Source organism: Toxorhynchites rutilus, chromosome 2 (assembly GCF_029784135.1).
Source record: "Toxorhynchites rutilus septentrionalis strain SRP chromosome 2, ASM2978413v1, whole genome shotgun sequence".
Lineage (NCBI taxonomy): Eukaryota > Metazoa > Arthropoda > Insecta > Diptera > Culicidae > Toxorhynchites > Toxorhynchites rutilus.
Window position 1 is genome coordinate 67,155,052 of NC_073745.1, and position 23,822 is coordinate 67,178,873.

General features: G+C 39.8%; 1 protein-coding gene across 1 annotated transcript in view; it reads left to right on the forward strand.

Annotated features, from left to right (window-relative positions):
• Positions 1-22,260, forward strand: part of LOC129765251 (polyamine-transporting ATPase 13A3) — a 59,608-nt gene extending 37,348 nt beyond the window's left edge. The window contains exon 3 of the mRNA XM_055765357.1: positions 11,948-22,260. Coding sequence (XP_055621332.1) covers positions 11,948-15,401 — 3,454 coding nt within the window. The 3' untranslated portion in view covers positions 15,402-22,260. The remainder of the gene's footprint in view (positions 1-11,947) is intronic.
• The last annotated feature ends 1,562 nt before the right edge of the window (positions 22,261-23,822 follow it).

The following is a 23,822-nucleotide window of genomic DNA, read 5'->3' on the forward strand; positions in this document are numbered from 1 at the left end:
CTTTTAAGTTTTTCACTTCCAAAATGTTATTAAAATCCATTAATTTAGATGTTCCACTACTATATCCTGTATCAAATTTTCTCATCTTTCAAATGAAAGCGACAGAATCGTCTTCCGTAGCGTACTTTGTAATGTAGAGCCAGTTCGAGGCAACAGAGTCCCAAACAAAAAAAAAGTTCTATAACTCTGTCATTGTTGAAATTCGAACATATGCGTAGAAGGTTTATTTCCATCAAATATGATCGTCTATCCCCCTCTGAGAGAATCTGGATAATTTTTTTTTTATGTGAGAAAGGTATTTTCTGACTTTAAGGGGATGAATCAAAAATCAAGAGTTCGGGTTGAGCTGCGGTGAGAGATGGTCGAGTGTGCTGCTCGCTGTGTCAGTTATTGTGCTCTTCGGGGTTTTTTTTAACCCATTTTTTTAGGTTCGTTAGCATTTTAGCTGTAACAGAGCCGAATTTTAATCGTGTACATGTCACATGGTTATCATATATCTATAATTAGCACATTACACAGTTGCCATTCGCCAGTATTCCTTCTATACCATTACATATGGTACATTCACACAGTAGCCATTTAGGCGTAAGAGTATTCTTTCTGTTCTTCCATTATCCAGTTGGACCACCGGACAGCGGAGACAGTTGAATGATCATTGTTGAGTTATTTATAGAACAGCAGCCCGATGTGTCTTGCAGAGCAGAACAGTTGTATGGATGAATCGATCTTATTTCGACCGTGGATCGATCTCCATCGCTGATGATTGTTGCGTGGACGTAGCTATTCTGTAACAACACAAAGATGGTCAATGAGGGTCCTGAGTTTTGAACTCACGATCGATCGCTTACTAAGCGAACGCGCAACCAATGTGGCTACGGAGACCCCCATGTCTTCGGGGTTTGGAACAAATCGTTTGTTCTTGGAAAAGTTTGATACACGGTGAATCTAAATCTAGTGCAGTTAACAGCATAAAACCCGATTTGTCAAGAGGATCCAGGCTGAGCATCGGTTTGCTGGAAATATTTCAGTTTCGTGCAAATATTTTTTCATTCCCGGCGTACAATTCTACGTTCATTCGTGTTCGTGCTGTTAGAAAAGTACATGTGTATTAGTGATCTAATGTGTTACGTCGAAGCGAAGTAAGGGCAGAAAAAAATTTCGGCCCGTTTTGGGGATATACATCAAGCCGTTTCAGTGTTTTAATTGAGCAGTGATATTATCACTTTGATTGTGGACACCGCAACTCGGATAACAACAGGAAGATTAAGCTAAGTTATTGCACTATTAGGGGATTATTCGTTTCTCTTACCTGAGCGAATTGTTTCACAAAGTGAAGTAGCCATTGTTGATGGATTCTCGTCGTCTGGTCTGATGCAAGTTTGTGATATACCGAATCAAAACAATAAATATTTGGATTTGGTGTTCACCACTGACACCGAATTATGTCAAGTTGTTGTGACATACCCGATTATTAAGCACGAAATTCACCACTTCGCTATGCAAATCACGATCACTATTGCTACACTGCGCGAAATGGAAGTTGAGAAGTCCAGGAGGCACTTAAATCTTAACTTAATGGACCAACGTCGCGTTAAAGAAGCACTAAGGAGTGTTCCGTGGAATGACATCTTCATATCGTCAGCTGATTTTGAACGTGATGAAGAAAGTTATAGGCAGCACGCCACATCAATGTTTGAGTTTCTTAACTCAATTGATGTTTTTCACTGCGGACTCGAATGTTCTACAGTTGTATGCAACAGTGTAGACTTCAACGTTATGTCGCTGTATTTCGTGCTGTTCACCATTTTCGCAAGGTTTGCCCCTTTTAATAGGGTCTACCCGAGATCGACAACCCCGTACCCGGAATGGTTTTCATCAGCTGTTATTCGAGTTCTCAAGGACAAACGAAAAGCGTTGAGAAAAATGCATAAGAACAGAAATCCGGAAAATGTTACTTCTTACAAACAGCTGCTGCGGTCGACAGAGAATCGTATCAAGTGTACATCACTGGGATCCAGAATGGGATAAAGGAAAACCCGAAGTCATTTTGGAAATTCGTGAATAGCAAACGAAAAAATAGGGGAATTCCGGACGTGATAAGTTACGGTAACCGATCTTCAACTTGTGGACAAGAGACCGCCGAGCTCTTTGCGGAGTATTTCAAGAGCGTTAATCAAAATGACCAACCGAGAATCGTCAACTCTTCGATTGACAGGACCGATGACCTGTTGGTTCTCTCGCATCGTGAAGTGAATCAAGGTCTATCGGATTTGGACCCGGGTAAGTCAGCAGGACCAGATAGACTCCCCGCAAAACTTCTGAAAGAAATCAAGGATGAACTTATCGAACCCCTGACTACTCTATTCAATTACTCGCTTACGTCCGGCTACTTCTCACCACTGTGGAAAATCTCGCACATTACTCCAATCCATAAGAAGGGCTCACGTTCAGATGTCGAAAACTACCGGGGTGTTGCAATCCAGTCTGCGATGCCAAAGTTATTTGAACGACTTGTTTACTCTCGCCTCTATGAACGTATTATCGACCGTGTGTCAGCAGCACAGCATGGTTTCGTAAAAGGAAAGTCAGTTGTGACGAACCTATGCGAACTTTGCTCTACCGTAACGGATTATATATCTAAAGGGTATCAGGTGAACTGTATATACACAGATATGAGCAAGGCATTCGATGTAGTAGGAATAAGCAGCATAATGCGCGCGGTGGCTGATTTCGACATTCACGGAAAAATGTTCGAATGGATTGGGACGTATCTGGAGAGCAGAACACAATATGTGAAGGTGCACAACAACGCATCCAGGTCTTTCGGTGTTAGTTCAGGTGTTCCGCAGGGTAGTCATTTGGGGCCTATTCTGTTTGTCATGGTCATGAATAAACTACCATCATGTTTGGCCAACGCAATAGTGCTCATATACGCGGACGATGTGAAGATTTTCCTGCCCGTGAAACACATCGATGATTGCCATCTGCTTCAGCAAGATTTAGCCAATTTTCGGAGATTCGTCGAGAGCAACGGACTGAGTGTAAACCCCAGCAAGTGCTCCGTTATTACTTACACCAGGAGAGCTCAGCCGATAACTTTCGACTATAGGCTAGGAGGTACAGATCTACAACGAGTAGAGTATGTCCGAGACTTAGGCGTGACGATGGATCAATCCCTCACGTTTAACCTCCACCTAGAACGAATAGTCAACGCTGCAACTATTTGCTCTCACTCGTCGTTTTGGGCAAGAATTCACTGACCCGCATGTAATTCTGAGGATCTACACCAGCCTTGTACGGTCTAAACTCGACTTCGCGAGTAGTGTGGCGACCGCAATACGATCTGCATATCCAAAGATTAGAAAATGTCCAGAAAAAGTTCCTGAAGTTTGCGCTGAGGAATATAGGATGGAGAGGAGAACACCTGCCAGTATACGAAGATCTCTGCTGTTTAGTAGACATGGATACTATCAAAAGTAGACTCATAATCGCGGATATGACTTTCTTCTGTAAACTATTGAGCGGACGGATTAGAAGTCCGTGTCATAACGAACGGATAAATATTAACACCAGCCCCGTTTCTCTTCGTCGCCGGAGGGTTTTTGATCCACCTCTGAGGTCCAGAAATTACACCCAGCACGAACCTACAACTCGATTCATGCGTGAGTTTAACATGCTGCAAGAAGTGATTTCCATAAATATGACAACAGAAGAAATTCGAAGAAGACTACGATTATTTTTAAGAGATCAACTAAATGTATAAGTGATGATGTGTTTTATTTCTGTTTTCATGTTTAGTCTTTATGATGAGTTTTATTTTCCATGTTTAGTTTTTAAGAAAGATAACGGGCTTGCAGCCTATAATCTAATAAACATTACATTACATTGCATGCAAAATTCATTTTCTATCTTTCTTTTCTCTCCCTCCCTCTACTCCTCTCCCCCAAGTGTGTAGTGTAGTGTGCAGTTTGACTTTCCATATTACTCTGCCACAGCGGTTGGTTCCATGACATGGTGGTGGTTGCATGGCTGTGTAAATGTGTGCGAATCGTGCGTGGCTATGTGTGTATGGCATGGGGTACAATACAGTTTTTCCCTTGTGGAGGCTTCGAATAGTGAACACAAAATTTTCAATGTTATCAGATGTTCTAAATTTCAATTTTTATGTGCTTCGTGAAGACATTTTTATGATACGTACTCTGTATCAAATGTCCTATTTCGCTGTTACGTATACGATCTTTCGGTGCATTGTATACAGGAATTCCAGAGGGTTCGTTTATTTGTGTATATGGGTTTCGAGAAATACTCAAATCGCTGTGTACGAAAGGCATCAAAATGGTTTAATCGTTTGTTTGTTGCTATCGTTTTTGTTCGCGATGTATTTCAAATACAGGTCGGGCTCGATTATATATAGGCTCGATTATTTATGATTCGATTATATCCAATTCTGGACTCAATTATATACAGTTCGAAATTATTTTTTAAATTTTGAATTGGCTATTATGAGTACAGTGGAGTAAAAAACGTGATTTTTGAAGATTTTGATTTAATTTTCACCAGGAATTATTTATAACGATATTGCAGCGAAATTTAGAAAAGATAGAAGTTGGGTGTTAAAGATCAAATTGCGCATTTTTAATTTGGAGCCAGTTTGAGGTAAATAAAGTCCGAAATAAACAAAAAGTTCTATAATGCTGCCTTAGTTGAAATTTGACCATATGAGTAGAAGGATTTTTCTCATAAAATATGGTCGCCTAGCACCTCCTGAAAGAATCTGGATAAATTTATTTATTTCATGTCTGAAGGGTGTTTTCCGGTTTCGAGGAATGAATCATGATGAATCAAAAATTAAATTCTTCTTTTATATACTAGAAACGAAAATATATGTGTGTGAAAAACAAATAATAATTGTTTTTTGACTCGATTATATACAAAGAAAATAAATCAGGGACTGTATATTATCGAATCCGACCTGTACTCTGAATATAGTAACAGTATCTATATGTGTGTTTGCAATTATAATCGCTCTGATGGTAAGATAAGCATTTTTTTTAGCATTCATTTCATGCATTAAAATATTTCAATAAATAGATAAATACTTTTTGATTGAATATATGATACACGCATATAGTTTTGATTGGTTAGTATTGTGTTCTGTTTTCGTTTGTTTTTATAATTATATATTTATATGAATACATTTGTGGTTTTGTTATTAAGTTTTTTTTTAGTTCTGTATGTTTTAAGTGCACCAAAAAGCAAATTTCATGTATAATATTTCCAACTTTTAGACTTTTAAATAAGGTGTTATTGAGTGTGTTGTGAATGAGAGATATCATACAGCGCGGAACGATTTTGGATGCGATTTGAAACAAGTGGCAGAGGTTCGATGAAATGATCGTTCGCGTCGGTTTTCATACCGTTTGGTGGAGTTTGTTTGTGTATTTTTGCATCACCCGTAAGTATTGTTGTTGTTTGTAGACATTGCCAAGCGTAGATTGGATTGATTACTGTAGAGTGGTGTTGAAATATTCCAAGAGTTCAGAAAGTCGGGTGTTAGAATATTCCAAAAGCTACAAAGCATGCGATGTGATAGTCCACGAAATATATAATAGATTCGTTTTATTATAGATAGGTTTCCAAGTGATCTTAGGTTTCTCATGCATAACCTCCGTCGTTGGATGTCAAAATATGTGGAAAATAGAAAGTTCTCGAAAAAATAAGGCACGATATGTATTGTAGATATTACTTATTGTAGAGGGGTTTCTTGGTGACCTTCTCAGGTTTCTCATAGATAACCTCTGTTGTCGGGTGTCGAAATCATATATAATCATATATAATCGCATCATATTCTTTGTTATAATATTCTAGAAAATATAGAATCGTACGTCCGGCATTGTATTACCTTAAATACCTTCGATTTTTGAGATTTCGTTTCGTCGAGCAGTTTAGAGTTAGCGTTTACAGAATCACATCACTTACCTCAGTGAATCCTGAGTTTTAACTTATCCCACTAACAAATATTCCTTCCATGATAAACGCTAGGGAATCACGCTATAGAGGCGACCCTCCTGGCTTTCGAGCGGCGAATATCATACTAACATTCCTTCCCTTTCCCTCGAATCACCGAAAATTGCACAACGAGAATGATTTGCTAGTCCCAAGCGTCATTCTGTGTGTTCTTTGTGCAATTTGGTTGGTTCAAGTCTATCACGGAGAGCAACTACGAATTGTACAGTCTACCCAAGCTCAAGCTCAAGGGGATGAATCAAAAATCAAATTCCTCTTTTATATTCAAAAAAAAGAAAAATACATGCAAAAAAAAAACGAATAAAAAATATTTTTTTTGATTCGATTATATATAGTGAAAAGAAATCAGATACTGTATATAATCGAGTCCGCGCTGTAGTCCTAAAGAAAACTGATGAATTACAATACTTCTGAAACGAACTAATTAAACTACTGCTTAGTGAACTATAAAATATTAGGTTAGGAAAAAAAGTAATCCATTATTTTTGGGTGAAATTCAAAACTATTTTTAATATGCTTCGGGTTATCCGATTTGGGTCAAATATGCACTGTTTTGTTGTAAAATTGGTTGCCATTGATTATTTCGTTATGGCTGTTATGGCATCACATCATCAGTATCATCAATATGTCTAGAATATTTGAATGGAAAAGCTTTCACTATGCATGTACCTCAAGAGCGCTGCTTCAAATATAATGTTAAGCGTCATAGTATTGAAGAAACGAAAGAAGACTCTATCTCTTCAAAAATATAGCTCCCTTGAAATAATATGTGATTATATAACACAGTTTTCATAATTTTGAAATCAATATTCTACACCAACTAGAAAATCGAACTCAATGGAGAATACAATTTCCAGTCCAACAGAGAAAGCAATAATACCACAATGACATCGTGTTATGATGATGAACGATAGAAAGATATCATTGAATAAAGTGAACGACTCTTATCAAACGCAAATAAAACCATCATTCCCTTATGAAAGGCAACAAATTTACGATGAGTGTTATCTATTTGGCACGAGTATTTTATTGCCGCTGACTGGCGCATGTTCAAGGGCTGTGCATACCTCTGCTTTTCAACAATAATCTGATGGTATTGATTGCTGTGAGATTGGCGTTGGACTTTACTGAGGCGAAAAATCTCTGTCCACCTCTGCCTTCGGAAGCAAAGGCATGTGCTTTTTGCGCCGGTTTATGTAAGTACAGTAAAACCTGTTTTTGTTGCGATTTTTTTTTTTGTGCGGTGTATGAAAAGACGCATATTTGACGAAGTTATCGTCCATTTAGTATTTTTTTTTGCATTTCAGTGCGAAAAAAGCATATTTGCGTCTCAAATATCCACTAATATGCAAATATCTACTAATATATATATCTCAAATATCTAAGTTTTTGCATGACATGATTTCTAGCACGTTTCGACATGCAACTAAAAGCACAAAACAGCCACGCGCAACCGAAAAGACAAAGTGTCCCATCGCAAAGCAGGGAAACAAATGGAAATTGAACGTTGAATGGCGTGGATTTGAGTTATTTTCTTGGGGGAAACTTTTTTTATGCGGTCCCTTTCTACCGCACAAAAAAAGTTTTTTTCAAAATGTGTACCGAACACGATTTTTCGAAGCTGCTGGTGAAGTTTTGCACGAATTTTTTTTATGCGACTTTTTTGGGCGGTCCCTATCAACGGCACAAAAAAAAGGTATTCCTGTAGTTGAATCTGATGGGAAAGCTCCAGATTAAGTTATCTCCTTGGCATGGTCGTTTGTCAATCCCCAATGTGTCTGATTCAAAATTATATCGCACCTTAGGAACCAGCTGCATCTTTCCTGCACAAACTGAAAATTTTTGCCGCTGAACACACCGCACATTTCAAATTTTCCTGAAATAAACAAGAGAGGTAGGAAAATCACACAACCGATCAGAGGCATCCGACTCATACTAAGACCATAAAATTATACTCCATTTCGCAACGGGTATTAACACTTGTATGACTAATTTCATTCATAACTTCACGTATCGCCCACGGAATTCGATGACGTATCATAAAAGGTTTTTTTTTCAGAGACAGGCCAACAGAACAAATAACTAAAAGTAAATGAATGATTGCTTTTGCGAGAAACCCCACGTAGAACACGGTTCACTGCATTTTATTCCAGTGAAGGTGTTGCAGTTTCGCTGCCTATTTTATCTACGATTGTCTACTATTTATAGTGGAGATACGATTTCAGAATGCCTCTCGTCCAGCCAGTAGATGATGTGACATAGATATAGATCACTATTTGATTTATTGTTACAATAATTCATGTAACTAATTATGGTTAGTTTCAATGCTCAGGGTCTCAAAAAACAATCCTGTACCACAAAGTATAGCCGTTAATAAATTCGTAGCCTTGTTAGCCAAAATCAATAGGAATCCCCTAGAAGTAGGTTATGGGGAAACCTTATCTGGGTAATACTTTGTCGTGATTGCATGCAATGAATAATGGACAATTTTAATGGGATATTATTCCCGCGAAGGTTCCAAACGAGCTAGTATCGGTTCGATTTCGTCGTTACTCTTCCCATTGGGAATGACAGATACTGTATGGGCTTTGCTGTGTGTCTATAGATTATCATTATTTCGCCGGAGCATAGGGAAGACCGCGTTACGTGTGTGAAGATAGTACATGGAGCCTCTCCAACAAAGGCCAATAAACCTGGCGAGGAACGAGGAAAAAATAGAGCACACCAAAATGTAGCACAAAAATCCGAAACAAAAGCACTTCACCAGTGCACCCTTGAACTCTTGTTGGCCTAAGTGCGCTCAACGTATGTCCTTGGACCGACTGATATATTCTGTCGGTAAACGCATGAGTGGAACAGAAACCACTTTTTGTTTCATTTAATTTTTTTTTGTACGAAATTGAATCGCCTGGAAGGGCGGAAACATCCAAGCATCCCTCCGATGTAATTGATTGTCACGCCGTTGAAAGTGAATCAAATAGCCATGGTGAATGTTTATGAGGTAGTTATCAATATATTAAAGCTTGAGTTATGGTTTATTTTCGGCGAGAGATACCTTCGCCAAAGCGAAATAACAATTCGAAATGGTGCCGACAATTAAATTACGACTCGTAAAATTGCGCCACCAAGGAAGAGATAAAACGCGGCGGGACCATTCAAATCATTTTCGACCTTCTCAATATGGATGAAATATGATTGTCATTTTTATGTTCATTTCAAAACAATATATTACTTTCTACATAATTAGTTACACATTTGTATACACTGTATTGTCCATACAGCGATTGATCCGGTAAAAAGTAATTGAGAGAACACATTGAAGCATCCAATAAGGACAAAAATTATATTATGTGAAAGTTCATTCCAGGGCGTTGAGAAAAAACAAATTGATGAAATAGACGCCATAAAATTGTCCCTGTTGAAATAAAAGTAGCACTGAGCGATGTAGCGATGTAGCGATGAGGCGATGAGTTTATATATCAATATAATTGCGAATCCAATCGTAGCTGTAGCTGTTTACACAAACCGAAAATGAAGCAAAATGGTAATCATTTTTGAATTTCTGGAGCACATACTGAATCGACTATCGTTGGTAAATTACTAGTTAACACTATAAGGAAATGAATTGATTGCGTATTGCTCTCGCGAGGGTTAACCACAAAACACTCCTTAGGTTCTTTTAAAGTCCTTATAATTTTCTAATTATTTATTATTTATTATTGTTCTATTATCATTTGAATTTTTTTATGCATTCTGAAGTAATATAAATAAAATAATATTTTTATAACTTCTTGCCAGGAAAAGGCTTGTGTGAATTCAAGAGTGCGTTTGGACTTATTGGGCCCTATTATAGAAATCGAATCGAGGATTCGATACAATCACTAGTACACCGAGTAAAATATGGAATTATAGAAATCGAGGAAAACAGCTCGATTCGTTACTGTTGCTCGAATGTCAGGGGTGGCGTTGAAATATTTTGAAACGAGTTTGAAATGTTTCACAAAGCACTTTAGAAAGGATACCAAACCTTTTTTGAGACATCTGCTATGAAAATTATTAAATATCTGTATTTTCAAATGCATGCAAAAGTGGAGGCCATATACATACATGGCAAATGCTTACCGAATTAGTTTGGATGAATATGCAACTTTGACCGACTATAATAGCGATTATGTTGAAATTGAATTGCGATCTAATATGAATATATTCATGAATTGTCAACGCACCTAATACAACTTTTGCCATACTCGTATACGATTTATTACAGACATAGAAAGAAAAAACAAATGGCGCAAAATATTTTCGTAAAATGTTTATTATAGCCTCACGAATCGCCATTTCCATATATGAGTATTTATATTTGTAGAAATAATAATTATTAAATTTACTTGCGTTGGGAGTGGAATATAAATGTTTAAAATGGCACAGATTGATGTTTGGTGAGAACTGATCCGATGTGGGTTCGAATCGTTTTGCTGCATGTTTCATTAGAAGCATGTTTCATCGAACATCAGCAATTTCGAGTGCTTATATTCAGCAGTCCATTTTTGTAAATCCATAAAAAATCTATGGTTTCCTGTAATAGATTGAAATTAAACACGTTTTATGAAATCATTAAAATTTAAAAATAAATTACCATCATCAATGAAGTCATTGAATTGTTCCATGTCTGCAATCAAATCAAAATCCAAATTGTTTTGTTTTGGTGATTCTTTAAACATTCCATTTTCATCTGTTAATTGGTTATGAGTTTTGCTCATATTTGTTTCGATCCGTTTAGCTTCTCTCCAGCGGTTGCGATGTTTTGTGAGTAATCGACTATAAGAGCCACTTTTTTAAAATTTAATTATTTTATTCTTCCGTATGTGTTCAGACATTGCTGTTATGAAATGGAACTTGTCAATGTTAAAGCATTTCATTGACATTTCAATATGATGTAATATGTTCTTTATTACGATCTAATATGATTTACTGTTTCATGATTTTCTTCAGCATACAACACGATTTACTGCAGTACTGTATCGCCTTTCTTTAAGGGGTGGCTGCCATACAAACAAAACACAAACATGTGCATAACTCAAGAAATAATCAAGCGAATTGAGCAAAATTTGGGATGTGAGGATTATTGGGTACGAAAAATGTTCCTATGGTGGTATGACACCCCTCACTCCTCTGGAGTAGAAAGGGGGTCCCATAAAAATAATACGCATAGTTCAACCAAACATTACATTTCAAAATTTTCGGAAAACTCTGAAAAAATGGAAAAGTTCGAAAAATTCAATTCGCATATTCTCTACAATTACATATTGACAAACATTATGAGTCCATTTGATGTTTGCGCTAACGAAATTGATCTTCGTTCGAAAGTGGAAATAAAACGTGGGTGTGATAAGCAAAAATAAATTTTGGGCGAGACGAAGTTTGCCGGGTCAGCTAGTCTATATAAATAAAAATGGATCGCCGAATGTGTTGATAAGAGGAAAACTCGAGAAAGGAATTGTCCGATTTAGGGCTGTCTTCATTTCTGTATCAAACATTTATTCCATGTGACGAAGAAACATGTTATTTGCAAGTGGATGAAAATTTTTGCACGAGAATTGTGTCTGAAAATAATTTGATATTATAATGTTAAGTTTTGGTAGTAGTACTGAAATTTTATAGTAAAAAATAATTTTAAAGGGTAGATTAGAAGATCAATCAATGAACAGTTCTGCGATTGGACCCATGAACGTGCGCTTAGTAAGAAAACGTGGATGTGATAACGAAAAATAAATTTTGAGCGGGACGAAATTTGTCGGGTCAGCTAGTGAATAAAATAACACTTGATCCTAATAAATTATTAAACGTAAATTACTATAAACCACTACCATCACTATTACGAACTCTAATATTCCTTTTCAAACTTTTCGCATCGTTTCAGAGAAGTGAGCTCCACCGCCAAAAGCCCCTCCCCAAACGGCCAGAACATCGTGAAGGAACTGCAGCAGATTGGCATCACCGACCGGGTCCAGTTCTTCGCCGAGTGCAACCCCTTCCAAGTGGCGTTCCACCGCTCCGGTGGCAAGTTCGAGCACTTCAACGCGATCCGATTTTTCAGCTGCAAAAAGTTGCGCTACATCTGGTGCGATGAGTCCAAACGGTTCGTGAAGCTGCAAGGGTTGGATGTGAACGTCCCGAGCGTAACCATCCACCACAACAAGGGACTATCGGTGTACGAGCAGAACATTCGCCGGCTAGTGTATGGCAGCAATGAGATCCTGATTCCCCTGCGGGGAATCATGACGCTGCTCTTCCTGGAGGTGCTGAATCCGTTCTATGTGTTTCAGATTTTCTCCGTGTGTTTGTGGTTCGCGTACGATTACTACTACTACGCTACGGTTATCCTGCTGATGAGTGCTTTTGGCATCACGGCGTCGATCGTGCAAACGCAGAAGAATCAGAAGGCGCTATTCTCGACCGTGAAGCACAATGACACCGCGGTTGTGGTGCGTGATAGCAGCGAGGCGGAGCACATCGAGACCCGTTTCCTGGTTCCCGGTGACGTTCTGGAAATACCGGCCACCGGCTGCACCATGCAATGCGACGCGGTTCTGATTTCGGGAAATTGCATCCTGGACGAGTCAATGTTAACCGGAGAAAGTGTACCCATCACAAAAACTCCTCTGCCACTGAAACGTGATCTGAACTACGATAAGAAAGAGCACGCTCGGCACACGCTGTTTTGTGGAACCAAAGTGATTCAAACGCGCTACATTGGAAGCGAGAAGGTCCTGGTCAAAGTTATTAACACGGGGAACATTACCGCCAAAGGCGGTCTCATCCGGTCGATCTTGTATCCTCCCCCGGTTGATTATAAATTCGAGAAAGATTCGTACAAATTTATCATGGTGCTAGCATTCCTGGCGGGTTGTGGGTTCTTCTACACCGTGGTCACCAAAATTCTCAGAGGGGTTACGGCTGTCAAAATTATAGTAGAATCACTAGATCTCATCACCATCGCTGTACCGCCAGCTCTACCCGCGGCCATGACCGTTGGCCGAATGTATGCCCAGAAACGGTTACAGAAAAACAACATCTACTGCGTGTCGCCGAGGGCAATCAACGTTTCGGGCAGTATTGATTGTGTTTGTTTCGACAAAACCGGCACACTGACGGAAGATGGCCTAGATATGTGGGGTGTTCTGCCCAAGGACTCGACCAACAACTTCCAAATTCCACTGACCCAAATAACGAGGCTACCGATGACGGAGCATTTACTTGCTGGTATGGTAACGTGCCACTCGATCACGTTCGTGAACGGAGAGATGCGTGGAGATCCGTTGGATTTGAAGATTTTCGAGTCAACTGGATGGATTCTGGAGGAGGCCAATGTTTCCGATGAGACCAAGTATGATCTGTTGTTCCCGACGATTGTGAAGCCTCCGCGTGCCGACTCAAAGGACAATCTGAATCTGGAACTGGATGCTGCATATGATAACTCGAACGATATTGGAATCGTGCGGGAGTTCTCGTTCACCAGTGCACTGCAGAGAATGTCTGTGATTACCAGGAAGCTGTCCGACAATCACTTCAATGTGTACGTGAAGGGATCCCCGGAGATGATCAGCACCCTCTGCAAGCCAGAAAGTATTCCGGAGGATTTTACTGCCAAGCTGGGATTCTACGCGCAGCAGGGCTACCGGATCATCGCGATTGCCTACAAATCGTTGGACAAAAAGATGAACTACTCGAAGATACAGAAGGTATCGCGAGAGAAGATCGAGTGTGATTTGAAGTTTTTGGGTTTCGTAATATTGGAGAATCGTTTGAAGGCGGACACGGAAGAGGTGATTGACAGCTTGAACGCAGCAAACATCCGATGCATTATGGTGACCGGGGATAATCTGCTGACGGCGGCCAGCGTGGCGCATGATTGTGGGATGGTGATGCCGGGTCAGAGTCTGGTAACGGTTACGGCTCACGTGGACAAATCTAGACCGAGCAAGTACTTCCTGAGCTACGATGTGACGGGTCAGCCTCAGCTAACCCAATCGGATATCATAAATGACAACAAGGTTAGCGAGGATAAGCCCAATGGCACATATGGCCTGATGACCCAATCCAACAGTGTGAGCAGCTGCGAGACGATTGACACGTGCACGCTGACAACTCAGTTGAGCGGTTTCGAGAGGAATGCCCATCAAATCACGATCGACGGTATGGATGAGAGATCGATTACGGTGGAATCCGCTGGGAAGGGAAGTTCGTTCCGATTTGCGGTAACTGGTAAGACGTGGGCCATAATTAAGGACCATTTTCCGGAGCTTGTTCCAACGATTATAACGTTCGGAACGGTGTTCGCCCGGATGTCCCCGGATCAGAAGCAGCATCTTATAAGCGATTTGCAGAATTTGGGCTATTACGTGGCGATGTGTGGAGACGGTGCTAACGATTGTGGAGCACTGAAGGCTGCCCATACAGGAATTTCCCTATCCGATGCGGAGAGCTCGGTCGCGTCTCCGTTCACTTCCAAGAATCCAACTATTGCATGCGTTCCCACGGTAATCAAAGAAGGAAGAGCCGCCCTGGTGACCTCGTTCGGTATCTTCAAATATATGGCCGCCTATTCGCTAGTGCAATTTACGTCCGTACTAATTCTGTACTCGATCGATTCGAATTTGACCGATTTCGAGTTCTTATATATTGATTTATTCATCATTGCTTTTATTGCATTTTTCTTCGGAAAAACCTCCTCCTACGATGGGCCACTCGTGAAACAGGTCCCCTCGAACTCCCTCATATCGCTAAGTCCTCTGCTGTCGCTGGTGCTTCATTTGGCAGTGGCCCTATCCTTCCAGGTCGCCGGTTGGTACCACATACAGGCCCAGCCCTGGTTCACCCCCTTCAACTACACCGACGAGCTGGAACTAAACGATCTCGGGTGTTACGAAAATTACGCCGTGTTCTGCATTTCCTGCTACCAGTACATCATCCTGGCGATCGTATTCTCCAAGGGTGCACCCTATCGGCGGTCAATCTTTTCCAACTATGGCTTTCTAGCCAGCATAATCATCAACACCTGCTTCTCGATCCTGTTGACCGTGTACCCACCGGTGTGGCTCCAGAATCTCTTCCAACTAGTCATCCCCGAGGAGGACATGATCTTCCGGGCCTACCTGGTCGGGTACGGTGTCGCGAACTTCATCCTAGCGCTCTTCATCGAGAAGTACCTGATCGACGAGATCGCGTTCAAGAAGCTCCGCTACCGGTGGCACAACATCGCCAAGTCCCGGCGCAAGTACTTACTGATCGAGCAGAACTTCCGCAAGGAGGTGCAGCATCCGAGCGACTTCAAAACCGTGCTCGGGTGGTCCAGCGAGAAGTACGATTACTGACACCGTCTCCGGTTGGCGCAGAAATTGGTGCTGGTGGCGGCGGCGGTGTTCGAGGGCCAGGAGTGCTGCGATTGGCAGCAGCGTTTGATACGAAACCATCCACCACCACCCTCACGGACGGCTTTTCGGTAGCGATAGCTTGTGGGCTTTTCGCTGGCAGATTGATACTTCTCGTTTTTCGTTTTTTTTTCGGTTGGTGAATTGCGTGTTTGTCGCCAAGACTTCAGACTACCAATTATTATTTTTTTTGTTTCGTCTAAAGTCATTGCGGTTTGGCGTGTTCAAGATTATTACTGTGTTGTGTATGAGTTGTGTGCCATAATTGTTTCTCAAGATCTAAAGGGGACACGATACATGTTTGATGGTTTGTTTTTTTACTTGTGATAAGCTGTTTCAAGGCGATAAAGAAGTGATCGAATACAGGACATTTTAGCAGTGTGCAAAATTGAAATCAAAGAAAGACAATAATCAACATTTGTATAGGAAACGCGGTAGGCGGATGTTTTGATACACACGAAAGTAACAAGAATCGCTATTAAGGCATGTAAACAATAATTTGTTTCTACTCAATTTTGCTATTTGTTCTGCACGCGAAGATTCACGCATGGTCGGCTGGTTGACCGAGAAGGTTGGATGGTTTTGGATTATTACAGAACATTAGAGCTCGACTTGTTATCTGCTAGTTTCAGACGCTGACAACGCGTTTTAAATTCATCATCTATGCTATACACCGTCGAACGGGGCTTCTTTCGACTCAAAAACACTTTTAAGAAACTTCGGGTCATAACTTTTTAGCGCACGAGAGTATATTCTCGGTTCTTCGCTACTTTCTTGAATCTTGAATCATCCATTAAGGTTATCTTTAGATTTGAAAAATGTTTGCATTTGATTCATTTTAAGCCACTTTGCCAATTGTTATGGATGATCTTTCAAACTTCGATCTCAGTTTGGTCTCTGTTCTTTTACTGTAACGTAGGGAACCGTACCATCTTTGTTGTTATGGCAACTGGAATACCGTCTGGAATAGATGCTCTTTCCAAGTCATGTCCCAATCGCTCGACTTGGTTTCTGTAACCCGATACCTATAGTTCGTTTTTCTTCACGAATAAGATCATCTGCTGTTGCTAGAAGATTCCCTTGTGATTCGTACACCCACTGCCGATGCACGTGCAGTTGGACCACTGACAGGGAACTGTTGGACCGCCCAGAGCTAAGTAGACAGGGAAAGACATTCACGAATCGCTGCCCGTGAAATCTCGGTCCCGTTGTACCGCCCGGTGAGCTCCCCTTTACCCAACACCTCAAATCCACTTAAGAATCGTGATTAGGTGCGACACAAATTTCCTTCATAAGCGCTAAGCTCCGTTACAAGCACTATTAACCGTAATATGCTCTGAGGGAGCATAAGAGAAAAATGTGAGCTGAGGGAGACATGTGATATTGCACTGGTTTTCAGGAAAAAAAATCCGCGTGACACCGATAAAAAGACAGTACAAACGATACACTCTAAACTACTCCTACCCAAAATTCCAAGAGAGAATAACCCAATGGGTAATTTTCTACAGCGTTTTGACGTAGAACTACGTCTTTCAGAAAGGGTGCCAAATCGGAAACAGGTCACGTTTTTATGAAATAAAGTTAACGTTAATAACTATTTTCACTGTTAACGAATTCTCATCATTTGCATACCAATCGAATCAGAAATTCTCTAAGATTCGTTTGATATATACATTACATACATTACGTTACAATTCGCTAATCTCTGAACGGTTTAAATTCATGAAAACTGGAAGAACTTCCTTTTTTCCCATACATTTGTTCTGCCGATTTGTGTGCTAACCCTACCTGTATTTGGAATGCTTATAACTCGAACATTCCTTAACAGATCGGAAAAGTGTTTGCATCAATTGATAGGGAATATTTCTACGCGTCTATCACAATTAATAAAATATTATTTTTCATGAGATGAGCAATTGAATAACTGTATTCGCTTCGTCAAAACATGCAAGTCGGGGTGTTTCCCTAACACGGACTTCAAAATTAATGTGCCTGGGGGAATCCGCTTTGAAAATACTATAGGCGAATGAACTTTTAAGTTTAAAGCCTAACTAACTAACTTTGCAAATACATGCAAGTAGGGGGTATTTTTTAGTGCTGAGTACTTTTGTACTCGCTTGTCGTTGTGCAGACCAGAATATGTTTCCCTAAAACGTACTTTTAAGCTGAGAAGCGTGGGAAAATCGTCATTTCAGATACTAGAGGTTAATGAACTTTCGCGGTTCGAGAACTATGTAGACATGAGATATGCAATAATTTCAGAGGGAAATGTGAAATACAATGATCATTTGACCATTTTAACCGTTCACATATTTTGGTAGTTCTATGAATCATATTAAACGTAAAAGGACGTTTATCAAATTTATTGGTAACGAAGAACATAATCTATTACAAAAATTTCGATGTATTCTAAAATAATATTCGACGTGGTAAACAAGTGAATAGCATAATATGATTGCGTAGTTCTACGTCGAAAATATGCCGTCGTGTCCTAGATACAACCCCTTACAATTTTTTTCCATGATGCAATTTGATGTGGGACATTCTTTACTTCCCATTTCCAATCATCTTAGGTAGTATTCCTCAATAGAATGGTAAAACTCGAATTCATTGTCATCACTACATTCTAAAGCACACTGAGAAAGCAAATTTTTCGATCACTCACACTGAAGACCAGCATTTTCCACTGATCCGTTCAGTCAGAGTGAACCATGTCCTTTTTTAATATAATCAAAATGTGTATTTTTTACGCTAACGGGTTCAAGCCAGGGTATAGTCATATTCAACTGAAGATAGTCTGTTGACTACCTGACTGACTATATCCGTATTCAGTCGGAAATGACTTTTGGCTTCTCCATGCAGTTTCTCCGCCAAAACGACTAAACAGTCAGTCGGGCCTCCCTCTATCGACTCGACTATCAGCCCTATTCTGTGTTTCGATCGATTCGTAATATTTCGAACTACTTGATACAATTACATTCTGTATTCCGTTCGAGTTGTTTTTGCATTTCGTTCGATCTGTTACTCTTCGAACATTAAAAGGGACTAAACGTTCGAAATAGGGAATACGAATTAATAACTCGAACGAAATGATGGTTTCGATCGAAATGCAAATCTGGCGGAATGTAGAATAGGGGTGTATATCATTCAATTCTTCCCAGTTAAATTGTCTTCATTGCATTTTGAAGTGACTTCCCCCGAAACGAATTCGTTCCTCTCTTCCTCCCATGTATCATTATGCATGCATCGATGTTCGAGTTCAACGTGGCTTGACATACGCTAAAGGTGAGCTAGATTTTTTGTATCATTACATGTATAAAATAACGTGCAGTGTGTGTGCGCTATTTTGCTCGTTATTTACTAATACTAACGCGGGAACCGTTGTAGCATACTTGATAAATATATAAATAGTTCGTTGGTTTGAGTTGACGATGGGTAGACAATAAACCGTCCAATGATGGGGTAACTGCTTTTTTTGCATCGGAAATCAAGTTTTCCTTCCTTATATGGACGTAAAATAAGATTGTTTACGCGGGTATAAAACTAGTGTCAAGGGTAAATGGAAGTGTGGATTGAAGTCAGTTGAATGAAGAGGCAGATTTGTATTCATTAGTCGCGTCAGTTAAAATAACCACTGACTGGACTAGTTCATCAGTCATTCTCGATAGTCAACGCTAGCGCTAGTCAATTCATTTTCTAGTCAAGTCACTTTTTGTTGACGGCGACTGCCGAAGCAGTTCTAGTCGAAGCGAAGCTACCGAGAGTAAAGTCGGTCTTCATTTTTCACCTTCGAAGATTTCGGGCCCTGGTTGAAGCACATTTCAACAAGGTACCCAGTAGCTTCCAGAAAAAGTTTTGTTGGTTTGAATTTGGTGCTTGAAAATTGTTTAAATTCAATATACAACTGATTGACAAATGGTCGACTCTGTCGGGAAGACGAGAAAACTGTATCTCAATGCCAACTCGCTTCGAGGCAGTAAATAGAATAATTCAGGGAGCTGCGAAATTTTCTCGAGTAAATCACGGGAAAATAGTCGTTTTCATACGAGCACCATGTATTTACACTCTTGGAACAGTACCGGAATTTGAAACTAGCATCCGACAACTCCTGCAAGCTACAATGGACCAACCTTTCGTCCAATCCTAACACCAAGCTGAACTCCGGGCTGGACCGGGTTTTCAATGGTAGAGCAGGACATTTAGAACGTATTTTGCATGTCAGTGGCGGTAAATATTTCATAAACACGTACAAATCGAATGATTTCCACGCAACATGCTCGTGTTTATCATCGTTGGATTTTTGCGATATATCATTATGCTGCGGGGCTATGGCAACCCTATCCCAACCAATGCAAATTGAGCGTAGGCAGCATAAAGCAGGGCTCGCGCTAAGGGGGCTCACATATTGTTTACTGTTTGGAGTCATATATGTTAATATTTGATTACGTTGGATAGTTTCCTTTAACCAGCGATGTTTGATACCTATCCGGAAGCTTTCTTGGCGATTTGCAATTAAAATCACTGCTACAGGATCGCGTGGAGCACTTCATTTTTAATTTCAGGTTATGATTTCTATGCTCATGAGTGTCTATGCTGGCTACAGAAAGACGGCCATCTTAGCAATCCTTTGTTATGCTGTTCAATAACGTCAAAGCGAATGGATTAATACAAACTGAACCTACCTCAATTCATCGGATTCCAGTTGTATTTCACTTTTACTTTCATCACCACTCATCGCAATCATTTCGTTGCATTAATTTTAACAGATTGCGATAATGTTGTAAACGGCGACATTATTTTTTACTGCGTTTTGACAATTCAACTTCTCTAGATAGGTTCGAAATTTCGAAACACATCTGGTAACACCAACAGTGTTCACATTCGAAAGTGTTTTCATTCGTCCGGGTTCGAACGAAACCAATGATACCTCTTCAGAACGTGTTCGAATCAGAGCATTCGAACGAAAGCAGATACGGCCGTTAACAACATTGAAAAATTATTGAGTCGAAAGTTGCCCCACATATCAAAAGAAGCCCCGAATGTCGGTGTCTTTCGATTTAGTGAACTTGCCATAGGAATTATTTAACAACATGAACTACATATATCATCGGAGAATTATTAATTTTTAGAAAACCGCGTATTTCCGGTCCATTCATAAAATGTCCAACAGCAGATGATCTCCAAAACCATCCCACCCTACAGGCAGCAAACCAAAACAACACAATTCTTGCATGTTATGTCCGGAGAAGAAAAACTCACTGAATGTCACCCCGGTAAGAATAAATGTATTCGGCACCAGATTGGAAGGATTTTTACCAACTGTTCCATTCTATATACCATAAGAACATCAAATAGTCTAAAAACCACTCAAACACACACACACACCTGAGGCCACATGCAGCAAACAACTGTATTCATCGGAACCAAGTGTTCTTAAACGGAACTCCTTCTAGCTTTGCGCTAATCCCTTTATACATCTATGTAGCCCGGACGCCAGGACATTCGCGCAAACTCGCGTTCGTGCGCCGCGTATTAACTGTTACTATCAATCATTGGAAGAGGGGCTTTTCCCCCCGCTAGGCTTACTGAAATTAACCACCAACCACAAACACATTCTCACTACTATTGTTAGTCTTAATCGCAACGCTAGATGTTATTTTTCGCTTTTCTCTCAAAACACGGAATCCATAAAGTCGCATTTTCACCCTATTATATTGTATAGCGCCCCGGAGCAGTAGTACTTTCCACGTTAAATAAATATATAGATCATTAAGAAAGGGGGCAGTTTTTAGCATTTTCATTAACACATACCCACTTACCAACAGATGTAGCTAGCAGAAGTAAGGATGTATCTCAAGAGCAACAAAATGATGTTGCTGTAGTCAAGTGACCATAAAGAGTATTGAATATCTCAAGAAATAAGTTTAGATGAAAAATGGAAAAACACAATTCAATGGCGTTGGACAGAGAATTCGCATTACGCGCAGCAAAGTGACGAGAAGTACGACGCGTAGGTTCATTCGATCTATTTTGTGCCAGACGCGCGTGTAGCGAGGTGTAACTGACGGCGGAGAAAAATCTACTTAAATTTACTACGGAAACGTTAGGATTATTTCAACCACTACAATAAAAATCCAGGAAATATTTATGACCTCTGTTCTACAATTTTGTTAGTACGTTTTTATATATATACACCTAAGTAACTTGTTCAACTCGATGGTGGGTTAATGGTTAAAACAGAGCATGAGAAAAGCATACAGAAAAAAATTAACTAGGAATAATTTGTGACTGGTTACACACAATGAAGGATGATTATCCTTCCACTATGCACTAACATGTTTTTCACGAAAGGACTTCCCTGTTCGAACAATGAAAACGTATAGTGTCTATTCCTTGATTTTATCACTAGCAGTTGTGCGTAAACACACATCCGCACGTTTGAAATATGTGTGTACACAAATTCCCCGAAACACAAAAGCTTACATTTAAAAAACCAATACAATTCGCTCGAGCTTATCCACACAAACTGTAGGGCGCGACAAAATCGCACCCTTGTGGTTTGTGTGGCCAAGTTCTCGAAAAAAAAAGTGGTGCACTGCCGTTTGATCTTATTTCACCTTTGTTCGGAACGTATTTGTTAGGATTGGGTAACATACGAGTATAGCTCGGTGTGTATCCCGAGTCGTGTAGAGTATATTCGATGGAAAACACGAATGCGTATCTGTGCTAAAGTGGGAACAAAATTGTGTACATATACCGGGACATGTTTTACGATAAATAATAAAGGTTATTAGAATGTGTATATCTCGATGAAGTCGATATTTTCTAGAAACGAGAAAAGAAATCCTCTAAATAAATATATGGTATTTTGGGAGTAGTGATCTCCGAGAATCGTTCGATTAATCGATTAATCTAATACTTCATACAGAAATCGATTATTAATCGAACGAATGCTGCGCAACCAGTAATCGAAGCGAACTAATAATTCACGTTGATTAATCGATCCAAACTCAGTGAAAAAAGTGCAGCGGTGTTTTATCCTGAAAATCAATCATTATCTTTGACGCTCCTCTTAACTCGTAAACGAAGCTCAATGCCGTCAACGCGAATCGAGCTTCATTTATGAGTTTAGGAGAGTGTTAAATATAATAATTGATTTTCAGGCGAAATGAACTTTTTGATTCCAGATGGCTTTCTAGCAAATGAGAAATATTAGTCTAGCTGATTAGCTGATTAGCTGATGAACAATTAATTTCAAAAATCGGGGATCACTAATTGGGAGTATAACTTGCGATGACGAAGGTGAGTGGCGACTTCCGTGTTTGTGAATTAAGTGTTTCTGTGTTTCTGTATTAAGTGTCTAGCATTCCCGCTAAATATTAATCATTATAATATTAAATCAATCATCCCGATTCTACATTCCGTTAGATTTGCATTTCGTTTGAGTTATAATTTCGCATTCCCTTTTTCGAACGTTTTGCCCATTTAATGTTCGAAGAGAAACAGATCGAACGAAATGCAAACTTGTTTTTTTTTCAAACTGCCGTAAACGAGTTTTAAAACTCTTCGATACAAATGTTTGATAGCAATGGCAAGGGACGATAGATGAATGCTTTCATGTGGAGCAATTTGAGTAGACTGTCAAATTAATTCTAAGCATCAACATGTACTAAATATTTTTTCGGCATCGAAGGTTTTTTCGGAAATTATCGAAGGTAATTTTTGTAACTTTCATGTTATCCCGAATATCCTTATTATATTTTCTATTTTGGTGGAACTCAAATCCACCGTGAAGAATATAATCTGATAATTACATTTCAATACACCCCAATTCGTACGCACCACAGCCTCGCGCAGCACAGCCTTAGTGCTACGAAATAAGCAGTAATGATTACCGGGTTCAAACCATTCATCTGAACCCGCCGTCATCCAAACACAGTCAACTACGTATGAAACGATCACTACTACTAATGCGCCGCCTTGCGTAAAAGTGACGTTTTCGGTTCATCGTTTCTCTTTCTATTTCTGACGTCATTTAAATTTGAGAGAGGGCACGAGACCGCGAGAGTACACAGCACCAAACACCCCGAGCGAGCATGATGCAGATAAAAAAAAACAACAAATTCATTCATGATTTCTGAGGAAGTGGTGGTATTTTTCGTTGATTTGTAGATTTAATTCAATCGTTTTTATCGATTTTGTTCATTCGACAACTTGAACCTGGTACATATAGTACACGTTTGTATGCTTACGTTTCAAAGCCTTCGCTGCATTGGCCAGACATCCCAGCAAACATTAAATCGCATAACAAGCGTATATATAACATCATATGCCCTAAAATTTGGTTGGCATATAATGCGCCTA